The sequence below is a fragment of the Rhinoderma darwinii genome, chromosome 5 (assembly GCF_050947455.1).
Source record: "Rhinoderma darwinii isolate aRhiDar2 chromosome 5, aRhiDar2.hap1, whole genome shotgun sequence".
Classification (NCBI taxonomy): Eukaryota; Metazoa; Chordata; class Amphibia; order Anura; family Rhinodermatidae; genus Rhinoderma; species Rhinoderma darwinii.
The window spans coordinates 300,067,254-300,081,492 of NC_134691.1; the positions used below are offsets into that span (position 1 = coordinate 300,067,254).

Genomic DNA, 14,239 nt, shown 5'->3' on the forward strand with positions numbered 1-14,239 from the left:
TCGGAGCAGAGCCGATACTAGCAGATCTGTGTCCCGCGGGCCGCAGATGACAGCCCCAGGGGCTGCATGGTCTAGAGACATACATGGATTTCACCAAACCGATGTATTTAGAAAATCCACTGCAGTAAATGCATTGTGTCATGCGTCTTCCTCTCATCCCATACAGACCATACAAGCTGTATCTACGGGACATTTTTTAAGGATTAGAAGGATTTGCTCTTCAGATGAAGTATTTGAAAAACAGGCTTATGATCTTACAAATCGCTTCCTGAGTCATGGATACAGCAAGAGATCCATAAAAAAGGCCTATCACCGTGCAAAGAACACTCCAAGAGAAAACTTTTTTTCCAAAGAGTAAAAAACAAAATGATTCACGGGTAAGATTTACCACTAATTATCATTCACGTTGGTCCAAGATGAAAGGGATCATGAGACAGTTCTGGCCGGTTCTTTTGTCCAATCCCACCATCGAGAAATATATCACCAAATTTCCATGCATTTCGGCTCGACGTTCATGAAATTGAAAAGATTATATTGTGAGAAGTCATTACCAATCCTAAAACTCAAAATTTCCCTTTGGCACTAAAGGCCCCAAATGGGGATGCAATTCATGTGGACATTGCGTCGCCTGTCCAAATATCGAAAAGACAAACACTTTTGTGGATGCAAGAGGTGAGAAAACTTTTAACATCACATATTACATAAATTGTTCCACAAAGGCGGTTGTATACTATGCCACATGCCCCTGCCCTAAAATATACATTGGTCTCACTTCCAGGGAATTCAGTAAGGGTATGTTCACATGTGCACGTCCGCCACGGCTGCAATTACGGAGCTGTTTTCAGGAGTAAACAGCTCCTGAATTTCAGATTGTCAATGGAGCCAATGAAAAACGGCTCCAATTACGTCTCAAGAAGTGACATGCACTTCTTTGACACGGGCGTCTGTTTAAAAAAACAGCCGGGGTGCACAGAACATCGTAGGACCCATTGCTTTCAATGGGCAGATGTTTGCCGGCGCTTTGGATCCGTATTTTCGGATGTAATTAGAGGCGTAACATGCCCGAATTACGTCCGTAAATAGGGCGTGTGAACATACTCTAAGGGAGCATGTACGGGCTATCTTGGGTGCAGCTGAAATTGAAACCTTGGAAACATTAAAACCAATAGCCCGACACTTTAAGACCCATCACGCATGTAATCCTATGAAATTAAAGGTAAGGGGCATTGATTGCATTAAGGTTGGCATTCGGAGGGGTGATATACGCCAAAAACTGGCACAATGTGAATCTAAATGGATTTGGACTCTTAATACAATGCACCCACATGAGCTGAATGAAGTCCTCAGTTTCGCTCCTTTTCTCTGACCATGGATCTCCAGCGGGTCCACTTTTTTAATTTCTGTTTTTAATATATTCCTTGCATTGTTGTCTTATATATATTCTATATGTTTTTTAACTAATTTCTATATTTATGCACGTAGATGGAGTTTGATTTCATATATCTTGTCGGGTGCATGGACAGGATTGGATTCCGGAGGATGTTATTTGTTTATACATATCGATCCAAAATTTTTTTGTCAATAATTGGGACATTTGGTCTTCTGTTTCCACGTGTATTTTTGTTTTACATATCATATATTCTTAATTAATATTTATTATTTTACCACATTGTTTTTCATTATTTATATTCTGTATATATATATATATATCTATATACATATATAAATTTTCTCACTCACATATCTTTATATATATATTTTTATTATACTGTACCATTTATTAAATATTAATAATTATCATCAATTGTATTTCACCATGTTTACTTTTCACCAATCATTGATCACTTTTTCTTTATCACCATTTACGTTCATTTATTTATTATATATTTTAATTTTTTTTAATTTTTATTACTTTTATTCACTTTTTATTATTTTTCACTCACTATTCGTTTACCACACAGACATATAACATATATTTGTTTGACATATCGGCATGTTACAATATCCACATGCACATCATATACATTTACACACAAATCGCCACACGTTTTACTTCAAATTTACACACATTGTTTTGAGTCATATTTTGTACCATATACATACATACACACATTATTTTCACACTCACTAACACGAGTTTTAGCTTCAACAATCACTCAGTTTTCATGTAGATAGTTTAGAAAAGGCATATATATATATATATACACACCCTTTTTTTTACATGTACACACAACAATACATTGTAAATATCAACATATATTTCTTTATTTCACATTTTTTATTCTTGGTGGTTTTCTATTAATATTCAAATCTGTCAACAAAGATCATCTTTTTAATAAATACTCATGTGATAATATATCAATGATTAACTACTCGCTTTGTTTCATGCCTATGTGCTTCTCTTGTCTACATTTGTCCAGTCATGTTTCGGTCTTCTGATTCCTTCCACTGATTGGGAAAAGCCGAGCGTTTACGCATAGGTGGGTGTGTAAGTGATGTCCTGCGGTCTCGTGTCTCTGTCTGGATGAGTGGACTTTGAGTGACATTCTGTCGCTTTCTCTTCGACCACTCCTGATGACGCGACACCGGAAGCACATCACCGGACATTTCCGAACCTGGCGTATGACGTCATATAGAGGTTATCCCCTTATTTAGTCTGACGCTCTCTCACTTCCCCTACATGATTGGACGACAGCCAGTTTAAAAAGCCTCTTCCCCTGGAGAGACACCACCCCCGGACGAAGGCATCCAGCCGAAACGCGCGTCTAGTTGGTGTCTCTACAGTGCAGGAGCAACAGTATGGGTTATATAGGTCTGGTCTTATAGATTTGGTTACCTTTTGTTTACTATCCTCTTTGAGAGGTTCTTCATACTATACAATGTCCATACTACATTGAACCATTTCCTCATACCTTTCTTGGACCAGTTTCAACTTCATGCATGGGGACATTTGCCCATTATTTATATTGCATGTAATTGATGTCATTCCCCTGTGCTTTACATTCATATATTTTTGTATACCCATATGTTTTCCTGTCCTGTAAGACACAGTGATGTTGCAGTGTATGCTTAATTTTAAAATCTGTCTTGTCTTATACATGTTCATCAATAAAGGATATTTTGTATTTTTCTAACAATTTTGTGTTAATTGACCTTATTTGTAGGACATATCTTGAATATAATAGGACAGTGCACCAAGTTTTTACTTGGTTACATGGTAAATCCTCTTTGACTGTCAGTCATTTGGTTTCCTTTCCTGGATGTACAAATAGGACATAACTGTATAATGCAGCAATTTACTTCACTGTCACTTTGTTGATCTGAAATGGAAACAGAACTTTATAATTTCATATAATAATAATAATTTATATTTAGCGCCAACATATTTAGCAGCTCTTTACAGTTGGGGCAGTAATTGTATTGGCAATGAGAATAAAAATAAAGCTGCATAAACCCATCACCCAGCCAGTGTATGAGCCAACATGGATATAAAGTGCAAAGTGATGCGACAAGGGTATCTAGCTGAGGACAGAGTGGAGTGGAGATATCTGACCAAATCAGGATTGTGTGTGGGACTATGGTTATGTGACATAGGGATTCTTTAAAATACATTAGAAAAAAACGTCTAATGGTCCAGGACAGTGAGTTGCACAGAATGAGGACATGACAGCAGAGACAGTGGACATACAATCACTAGTGATATTTAGGAGAGCAGGGAAATGTCCTGGGAGAACACTAACCCTGCTATAGTCAGCCCAACTAGAATTATGTATGGAGAAAACAGGAGGGGGCCCATGCGTGGTCATACAAATAACGAGGTTAGGGTTGGCAGAGTACATGCAACACGATAGACAGATACAGGTCAGGGCAGGCAGTGATCCCAAGACAGTCAGAAAACAGTCCGGGGGGTCACATCCAAAATAGCAAACAACAAACACCTTCACAAATGGACAGGATTCAAAGAATCTTGTTGCTCAGATTTTGAACCGCATTGGGGACAGGGACTCCTCAATATATTGGCGCTATATAAGCAACGCAAAATGAATCTAAATATGTGAGAACTTACAGAGTTGGCTTCTTTAATAACAATGAGTTGTCTTCCAATTGGTGGCAGTGGTTTCTGAAAAACAAATTGAATAATTATTAATTGATTGATCATTGAGTAGAACATGTTAAACCTATCATATATCTTCTATGACATTTCTATATATATTGTTTATTAAATGCATCTCCACCAAAAAGAAAAAAAATCACCCTGATTGATCCTTTTCTGTAACACTCTTAAACATTGTATTAAGTTATTTCTTAGTTCTGTCTCCTTCTCGCAAGCGATGGACAACAATCAGCCATTATAGCTCTAATAGGGATTGGCATCAAGCTTTACCAGACTCTTGAATAAAAAATCTGTAGCATGTAGTTATATTCTTTCACAACTATGTGCAGATTGGCAGGTCAGTAGTCTAGTAACGCTAGGCCACAATCCCTGTGGTAGCCAGAATGGTGGCCATATTGGTTGTCAACCAACAGCCAATTAAATGTTAAACAACTTGAAGAGGTTGACTCAAGGACTTCTATATATCCTAGGAATTTTCTGGTTTGAGGAGAAAATGTCCCTTTATGAACCAAACACAAGTAATACTTACAGAGACAAAGATCTCTTCCTCGGGGGTGGGTCTTTCTGATGGTGCTAAGAATGACCTTATTTTTCTTCCTCCGCTCCAAGATTTTGTCACCTGTATAAATAGCATATAATAATTCCCTTTATTGCAGGATATTGAGATTATATGATGTCGTTATTAAGACATTCATCACTAATAGTTCTCAGGATGCAGAAGATTATTCTTGAGGACTATGATTACCCCGGAATTAATGTCCTTGGCCCCATCTCCTGGACTGCTTTATCCTGTGATATAGGGCTTTGTCCTGGGTCTGGGGTATATGCAGCTGTAATGTCCGTGGCTGCGGGCTGTCAGTCCCGTTCTCCTCCTGACAGCCGCAGCCACGAGTCGGCAAGCGCTGGCCCCAGCCTCCTCAGGAGAAGCCAGCGCTCGTGTCTACTCACCACAGCCGGATCCCGTAGGGTACACGCGCACGCTCGTGCCCACTCTTAAAGGGGCAGGGCGCGCACCGGACCTCGTTCATGAACCTTGACCTGTGAGTACTCTGGACTATAAGAGGGGTCCAGCCCCCTAGTTTTATGCCTGAGCTTTGTTGTGTATTCCTAGTCTGTCTTGCATATGGCCCCCTAGTGTTTCCTGCTCCCAGTGTTCCTGTTCCTGTATCCTATACTTGTATCCTGATCTAGTGCCGTACTGTGCTGTATTCCACGCCTGTCCTGCTTCTCCACGCCTGACGTCTACCTGCTGCCAAGTTCCTGCCAAGCCTGCCTTGCTACTGTCCGAGCTGCCACAGGTACCCCATACGAACTATAGACTTTGACCTGCGTCCTGTTGGCCAGCTGCCTTACAGCCAAGACGGTACGGCCCAGTGGGTCCACGAACCCAACGTGACAACAGCCTTTATCATACACACCTCTGAGATGTTTCGCAGATCATCCTCCTCTGTTTGTGTTGCTACTGAGACCTGTAAGTACGAGTTGGTACTTGTGCTAGTAGAAACCTTTATGATTTTATCAAGGTCCACTTCCGTAACTTGTGTGTCAACATGTTTTTTCTTTGGGATCGGTGGCTGAAGCTCTTCTAAACCAAACTTCTACAAAACAGAAAAGTGAATGAAGGTGAATCATATTGGTAGATATTTCTATTACTAGTTAAGTATATCACCAAAGAGCAAACATACAGAAAATGACAGATCAAGATTTAGGGGGGATTCACACGAGCGTGTATTCGGTCCGTGCGGGCCGCGTGGTTTTCACGCGGCACGCATGGACCAATACAAGTCTATGGGGCAGTACAGACAGTCCGTGCTTTTTGCGCAGCGTTTGTCTGCTGCGCAAAAAGCGCGACAGGTTCAATAACTCTGCGTATTTCGCGCATCACGCACCCATTGAAGTCAATGGGTGCGTGAAAATCACGCGCACCCCACGGAAGCACTTCCGTGGGACAAGCGTGATTCGCGCAACAGCAGTGAAAAGGATGAATGAAAACCGAAAAGCACCACGTGCTTTTCTGTTTCCGAACATCCAAACGGAGTGTCTTTGCGATGAGCGAAGCCGGACAAGCGTACCGAACTTCACCGGGTTCGGCCAAACTCGTTTTGGCCGATCCCGGCAAAAAAATTATCGGTACGCGACGTCAGGAGATAGTCACTGTCCATGGTGCTGAAAGAGTTAAACTGTTTCAGCACCATGGACCGTGACTTCCGATCCCAAAATACATGAACCTGTAGAAAAAAAAACGAAGTTCTGACTTACCGCTAACTCCCGGCTTCTTTCTCCAGTCTGACCTCCCGGGATGACAATTAAGTCCAAGTGACAGCTCCAGCCAATCACAGGCCAAGCACAGGCTGCAGCGGTCACATGGACTGGCGCGTCATCCAGGGAGGTGGGGCCCGATGTCAAGAGAGGCGCGTCACCAAGGACGCGTCACCAAGGCAACGGCCGGGAAGTTCTCGGTAAGTACGAACTTTTTCTTTTTTTTCTACAGGTTTTGCGATATTGTGTTCGGCATTCACTGTCGAGGGTGCTGAAAGAGTTAGCTCTTTCAGCACCTTGGACAGTGACGGCCGTCGACTAGCCTCATCTCTATGATGCCGGCTGCGCGAAAATCACGCAGCCGCGCATCAGACACGGATGACACACGCAGCTGTCAAATGGTTTTTGCGCGCGCAAAACGCCGCGTTGTTTGCGCGCGCAAAAACGCAACGCTCGTGTGAATCTGCCCTTAGGATAACATTCGTGCCATATCCAAAGGTAGGACCCCCAACCTTCAAAAGAATGGGTGCCCAAGTGGTTCCAGGGCGCATGGCTGTTCTCGTAACTCTCATAGAACATAATGGAGAGAAACGCGCACCTGCTTTCTGACGTTCACCTGCATCTCCTCCACTTTGTGTTCACCCAGTTTCTACTTATATTATGACTAAGGGTTCACATAAGCTAGGAAATCAGATAAAACACAGGATAGTGACTGCAGGAAATCAGTAATAAACTCATGTTCTCACCTTGCGGAAGAAATATATGATGCTTCTTTTCTTGGTTTTATTATGGGGAATTTGCACTTTGATCTACAGAAAGAAAACACATTTAGGCCGGTTCACACGTAGCATAAACAATGCGGATTTTCCGCAACCCATTTCATTTGCAGAAAATATGCAGTGTAGTAGAGTAGCAGCAAAGTGGATGAGCCTTGAACAAATCTCATCCACACGCAGAGTAAAAAAACTTTCATAAATTGACCTGTGGTGCGGTTTTATAATAAATCGCTGCTTTTGTGTTTCAGGTTGTCGCCATTGAAATCAATGGGGAGATAAAACCTGCATCAAGTAGCAGATGTCGCGAGTTTTGCAGTGGAAAATCTGCAATATCGCCGCAAAGATCGCAACTCAGAAAAAAAATTCTCATACTTGCCCTGAACTTTCTGTTCCTGCATCCAATCCATCCTCCAGGGATGATGTTGGCGTCACATTGAATGAAACGTAATCCCAGCAGGCCGGGCTGCAGGATGTCAGAGGGATGCGTCGCCATGGCTTCGGCCAGGGTAAGTATGAACGTTTTTTATTTTTTTTCTAGCGCTGCTTTCCACAGTGGAAATCCTGCTAGAAAAACTGCACCACAATGTGGTACGGTTTTTCGGATAGAATGTGCTGCAGGTTCTAGGTCAGATACGCTGCATAGTTTTACACAGCGTATCCGACCAGTGTGAACCCGGCCTTACACAGCATTAGTAAACCTGCCCCATTGTATCAAACTATTTGTGCAGATTTGTGCAGCCGCCGCTCTGTATTGAGCTCACAAAGCAGAAAAAAAAATATCTCATACTTACCCAGGTCTCTCTGCTCCTGCGTTTAGCCCGGCATCCAGGGATGACGTTTTATCCCATGTAAGTGCTGCAGCCAATCACTGGCTGCAGCGGTCACATGGGATAAAATGTCATTCCAAGAGGCCTAACTGCATAACGTCAGTATGGATTGTTTTATTTGCGTGCTGTTTTCCTCAGCGGACATTCCGGCCAAAAAACTGCACCACAATTTTTCTCATATATACCTATCTAATCTCATATCTGTCTATCTCTTATCTATTTTCCTACTTGTCTATTAATCTCATATCTATTTATCTATCTTTGGGGATTGACAGTTCCGGTAACATTACCTTAACATAAGGACCCCTCCTGACTGTGGATGTCAGCGGCTTCAGCTCCACCTGAATGTCTTCAATCTGTGATACTCGATTTTCAGATGTTTTATCTGCCACATCTTTAGGAGTGCCACTTGGTGTTACATAAGCCTGCCAAAGAAAACAACTAGAGTTTAGGGGACTTTCCCAAAATCTTAAATTATCACCTATTTACAGGATAGATGATAATTGTCTGATCGCTGGGGACTGCTGGAACCTCCACAGATCAGGAGTACGGGGGTCCCAAATCCCCAGATCCTCCTCATTGCTTGACCGCAGTAAGGAGGACATTGAATGGAGTGGTGGTTCAGCCTGCGCGCTACCGCTACATTCAAAGTCTACGGGAATTACAGAAACAGACGAGTACAGTGCTTGGCTGTTTCCATCATTCTCATAGACAATAAATGGAACGGTGAACGCATGCTCGACAGCCGCTCCATTTAAGCTCCTTCCCACTGCTGGGGGTGAAGCGAGGAGGATCTGGGGGATCGGGACCTCCATTCTCATGATCGGTGGGGGTACCAGCATTTGGGCACCCAGCGATCAGAAAATGATCAATTATTCTGTGAATAGGTGATAATTTATGATTTTGGGATACTCCTTTAATAGATGGGAATTGCACAACATGTACTTGATATGCATGATCCCAGTATCTTACCAATGTAACATCCTCCAATAGATCCAAACACCACCAACCACGTCTTCTACGTATGTAGAAAAAACTTACACGAAGAGAAATCTTACCTTTCTCCTGTTAATACATTTCCAGAAGCGTTTCCGTGTCCTGGCTACATTTTTAGGCTCTTTTTTTGGAACGTCAATGATGTTATCAAAGGAGCCAGCAGGACGTTGCTGTAAATAAGTAGAAAACTGAGTTCATTTGAATGTGTCTCTGTAGTTCCTTATAATTATTAGAATTTCCAGCCAACATATTCTATAGAAGAGGCTGGACGCAGCTGCAGGCTTAAGGGAAGCCGACATGACCGTCCTGGTAGGGAAAGGGTTAATGTTACGAGGTCAGGGAAAGTTGAAGGAGCTGAAGGAGGGACGGGGAGGAGTTAAGGGGGGCGGGGGGGCCGTTACTGCGCTTCCCGCTGTTTCTCGGCATTGAGCCGGAAGCAGCGGGAGGAGTAACACACATTAAGCAAAGCTCCCACCCTCCCACCCTTGTTTTGTTACTCCTTAGGTCTTATGTACGTCTGCCTATGAGCGTTTTGTTTTATTTTGTGTGCTTATTTAACATGTTTTTCTTTTTTCCGGAGTAGGTTCTGTTGTCATGGCAGCTGGCGGGGGGAGTCCTTGAGGCCAGTCAGTACAAAATGGTGGGGGGGTCGCATCGGGGGTATGCGTCCCCCAAAAAAGGTACATGGTTGAAGACTTCATCGGGTGTTATCCCTTTGAAGTGGTCTTCTGGTAGAAGGTATGTCACTTGAAGGCTTCATCGGGTGTTATCCCTTTGAAGTGGACTTCTAGTGGTCGGTATATCACTTGAGGGCTTCATCGGGTGTTATCCCCTTGAAGTGGACTTCTAGTGGTTGGAGCCATCTGCAGAGGTGAACGGTGCTTCCGAGCTGGTTTACGGCTGGAGGTAATTAGTGGTTTGCAGATGGCTAATTCGGTGTGTTCTTGAAAGGAACATCTGAAGGGGCTTCAAGGACTTCCTCTGCTCGGGTTAATGTTAACGTTTAATTGTTATTTATGATTCTGACCCATGTTGGGTCATGTGAATTATTAGGAGGAATTCTCTGGTGGATTCCTAACTAGTTATCCGAATGTTTCGGATTTAAATTGTTTTTATAAAACTGTGAAATTAATAAACGGCTGCTGTGGCCATTTCACATCCAACCTCGGTGTCATGTGTCGTTACTAAATGGGGGTGGGGGATAGTATGGTTTAAGGTTAACACACGACTCTACCTAGGCAGGTCAAGCGCTGTACACAGATTATCATCACTCACTGTACCCAATGGGGCTCATAACGCTAATCTCTCTATCTCAGACACACACTGGGGTCGATTTCATAGAAATAACTTATCAGTATGTATTTATAGCGTGAAAGGAAATAGAGAACGGGGGAAAACCACGCAAACACAGAACGAGCATATAAACTCCATGCAGATGTTTTCCTTGGTCGGATTGGAACCCAGGACCCCAGGGACACATTGCTGAGCACCCAGTCACCAATGCTCATGATTTGTTTCTAGTAGTAGAGATAAATCCTGATCTTGTGGTTATATATAAGCGGCTTCTGTCACTTTCTTGATATACCATACATTAAAGGGGTTGTCTGGGGTTAGAAAAAAAGTCTGATTCTTTTTCAGAAACAGTGCCACTATTGTCTATGGGCTGTGTCCGGTACTGCAGTTCATTCCCATTCAAGTAAATGGGGCTGAGATGTAATACCTGACACAGCCAATAGTCAAGAGTGGCGCTGTTTCTGGAGAGAAAACAGCCCCTTTTTCTAATGCTGGACAATCTCTTTACCCTCTAATAACAGTTTCCAATTAGGCTATATGCATATGTGTCCAATAAGCCATAACAATGTCCGACCAAGTAGTCAATATCCATGGGTAAGCGTTGGCAGCATTACTTCTTTCTCTATCATTCTGGATACCACAACATCAGATTGAGAGAGATGTATATTACCCCCTCCGCCAGATCAGTATAATGGACACCAACTTCTAAAGAGCTAATACACTCGTTGTACCCCAACAAATGTGGAAAAAATCCTAATCATAAAATAAATGTAATTATTCTCTTTTATTTTTCCATTTTACCAATAAATAAAATGTCCTTATAGATTATATCTATTACTTTAATTACTGCCTGTATCAGTGTGGGGTAATGTGTGTGATATAGCAACAGATTCTCTGTGCTTGGTTCTCCTGGGGCACCAGCATAATACAGGCGCCATTTATGACAGCCTGTATCCTGTGAACAGAGTTAGGGAAAAGACTGGAGGAATATAGTGACTGCAGAGGCATGACTAGAAGGGGTTGAGGGTATGTTCACACGCTTATCAAAAATCGTCTGAAAATACGGAGCGGTTTTCAAGGGAAAACCGCTCTTAAATTTCAGCCATTTTTTTTAGCAACTCGCGTTTTTTGCTACGTTTTTTTATAGCTATTTTTGGAGCTGTTTTTCTATAGAATAAATGAAAAACGGCCCCAAAAACGGCTCAAGAAGCGATCTGCACTTCTTTCTCACGGACGTTTATTTACGTGGCCGTTTTTTAAAACGGCCGCGTAAAAAAACGGGCCGTCGGAACAGAACGCAGTTTTTCCCATTGAATTCAATGGGCAGATGTTTGGAGGCGTTCTGCTTCCGATTTTTTGACCGTATACGGCCCGAAAAACGGCCGAAAATAAGCCGTGTGAACATACCCTGACAGTCGCACCTGGCCATGGTGTCTGAGGAGGCCCGGAGGCCCTTCTGCCAAATAGGAAGACACCAGAATTGTAACTGGAACATTGTAGGTGGGGGGCCCTGTTACATTGGGGTCCATAAGCTTTGAATTACGCCTCTCACTGACTGACATAGGGGCAGCTCTTCCATTTGGTGCCAGGAGAACAACTTGAAGGAATAGGAATTCCCCGCACCTGCCTTGTTTTGAATGGAATGACTCCGGTCACAGATATATATTAGGAAATTGCTGAGATTTTAGTTCCATAATGTTATTAAGTGGCTCTAAGGTGGAGCTTTTACTTTATGAGGAAATATACAACGTATAAAAAAAAGAAATCACCTCAACTTTGGACGGATGACGTTGAAAAAAGTTCCATCTCCTGCTCTTCTTCCCGGGCTCCACAAACTCGGTGACATGAGTTTGATCACGGGACCGAGCAGGTAAATATTTCTGTGGGACAGATAAGGAATAATCCTCCATTCAGTGACATGATTTATAACCTCCTTATGTCGCATCACATTAAGGCTGAGTTCACACGGGGCAGATACGCTGCGTAAAAGAACACATCGTATCCATCCTGTGCGCCGCAGGGAATTCCAGGCGAATAACCGGAACAAACTGTGGTGCAGTTTTTCGCCCGGAATGTCCCCTGCGGAAAACTGCAGCATTTAGCCTGGGATTGGGTGCAGCGGCGGTCACATGGGATGAAGCGTCAAGCGTCATCCCAGGAGGCTGGCCCTCTGATGTCATCCGGGCCGGCCTCTTGGGATGACGTTTCATCACATGTGACCATCGCTACAGTGTGTGATTGGCTGCAGCGGTCCAGGAGGCCCACCTGGAGGAAGAAACACAGACTCCTGGGTAAGTATAAGATTTATTTATTTTGTGCGAATTGCGTTTCTTAGCAGCAGAATCGCTGTGAACCCACCGAAAATAAAAAGCAACAACTGCTATTTGTTGCGGGTTTTACCTCCCTATTGAATTTCATCGGGAAAAGCCGCAACAAATAAGCAGCATTTACGCAAATACAATTGACATGCTGTGGAATAAAATTCTGTACTGCAGGTAAATTTGAGTGTTTTTTCCGCTCGTTATTTATGCAGCGTGTGGATGAGATTTGTTTTATCGCATCCTCTTTGTTGCTACTGTATTTGTTGCAAATTTTCCACAACAAATTCCGTTGCGGATAATCCGCAGTATTTACGCAACGTGTGAATTGACCCTAGGGAGGTTGTCCTGGATTCTAAAATAATCTACTTTTTCCTGAAACAGTGCCACTCCTGTCCTAGAGCTGGTATTGCAGCTCAGCCCAATTAAAGTGAATGCAATATTATACACGGCTAATGAACTAAAGCGGTGATATTTGTGGGAAAAAACAGACCCTATTTTCTAATTCTGAACAATTAATACATTTGAATCAGTTTTGCTATTCTAAAAAAACAAGTAAACAAACATTTCTATTAATTACTGCTCATTACTTATTCCTAATCAATCCATAATAATAATCAATACATGAATATATAATTACTTACAAGAAATCTGTCCATATTTGGACTAAAATTCGCAATAGCAAAATATAAAATCAATTCTCTCTCCTCTCTTCCTCTCTCTCCTACAAAACCCTCAAAGGAATCAAGGTAAAACCTGGCCTAATAGGGTAGAGACTGATGACATCATAATGGACTTGATGACATCACCACAGCAGCGTTCTAATCAGCCCCACCCCAAACTTATCAGTGTACTACTAGAGTTCAAATGATTAAAAAAATTAAACTGTTACATCCCCTCCCCCCCCTTGTATTAAATGGTAGAAGGGTTTTTGTTCTCCGTTTTTCAATGTCTACAGCTTAAAAACAGAGATAAGTGGCGGTCTGTTTTTTTTTTACATTTTATTTATTTATAGAATAGGAAATCACAGTTTTTGAATATACATTTTTCCCCTACACAGGATTATAAATATATGGAATCATTAGTAATGTTTTTGGTTTGGTCTTACCTTCAATATAGTTTGAAGTTTTTACATTGATACTTATTGTGCCACTTTTCAAATGTTTGAGCCGGAGGAGTGTCAGTATTTACTGTTTACTTGCATTATGCTCCTTTATACTATACTGTTTATATGCATACTTATGCCTCCCATTTGTAGTCTCTTTGTATTCTCTGTAGACATTGTAACCTGCTGTGTCCTCCACTGCTCTACCATGCTTTGTTTTTATTATTTTATACGTCTTTTGTGTATATGTTGTATGTCTGCAGTTGTGGTCAACTGTCTCTTTCCAATATGGATTAATACAGTAATTTTTGTACTGTTATTCAATGGATATCTTTACTTTTGAGATTATGGCTTCAGGTTTTGGTTTCATTTTTATATAACAGTGCAGTAGCCCCCGACTCCACAGTAGAATGGTATAGTCCACAGGTCAGGCCGGTGTAATGCATCCACAGGCTACTGGAAAATGACTAAACATGGCGTCAGTCATGTGATCACCCCCCCCCCCCCCCCCACACACACACACACACACACATCATGGGACCCCTGGCATT

General features: G+C 42.3%; 1 protein-coding gene across 1 annotated transcript; it reads right to left on the reverse strand.

Moving 5' to 3' along the window:
- Window positions 1-2,289: 2,289 nt before the first annotated feature.
- On the reverse strand, window positions 2,290-13,327 carry LOC142652979 (uncharacterized). Its single transcript, XM_075828688.1, has 9 exons — window positions 13,228-13,327; window positions 12,035-12,145; window positions 9,035-9,142; window positions 8,267-8,401; window positions 7,120-7,182; window positions 5,533-5,712; window positions 4,644-4,733; window positions 4,067-4,120; window positions 2,290-3,320 (listed from the first exon to the last, which is right to left on the reverse strand). Exons 1-9 carry the CDS (start codon window positions 13,240-13,242, stop codon window positions 3,297-3,299), a joined length of 780 nt encoding a protein of 259 aa, XP_075684803.1. The 5' UTR covers window positions 13,243-13,327; the 3' UTR covers window positions 2,290-3,296.
- Window positions 13,328-14,239: the final 912 nt, after the last annotated feature.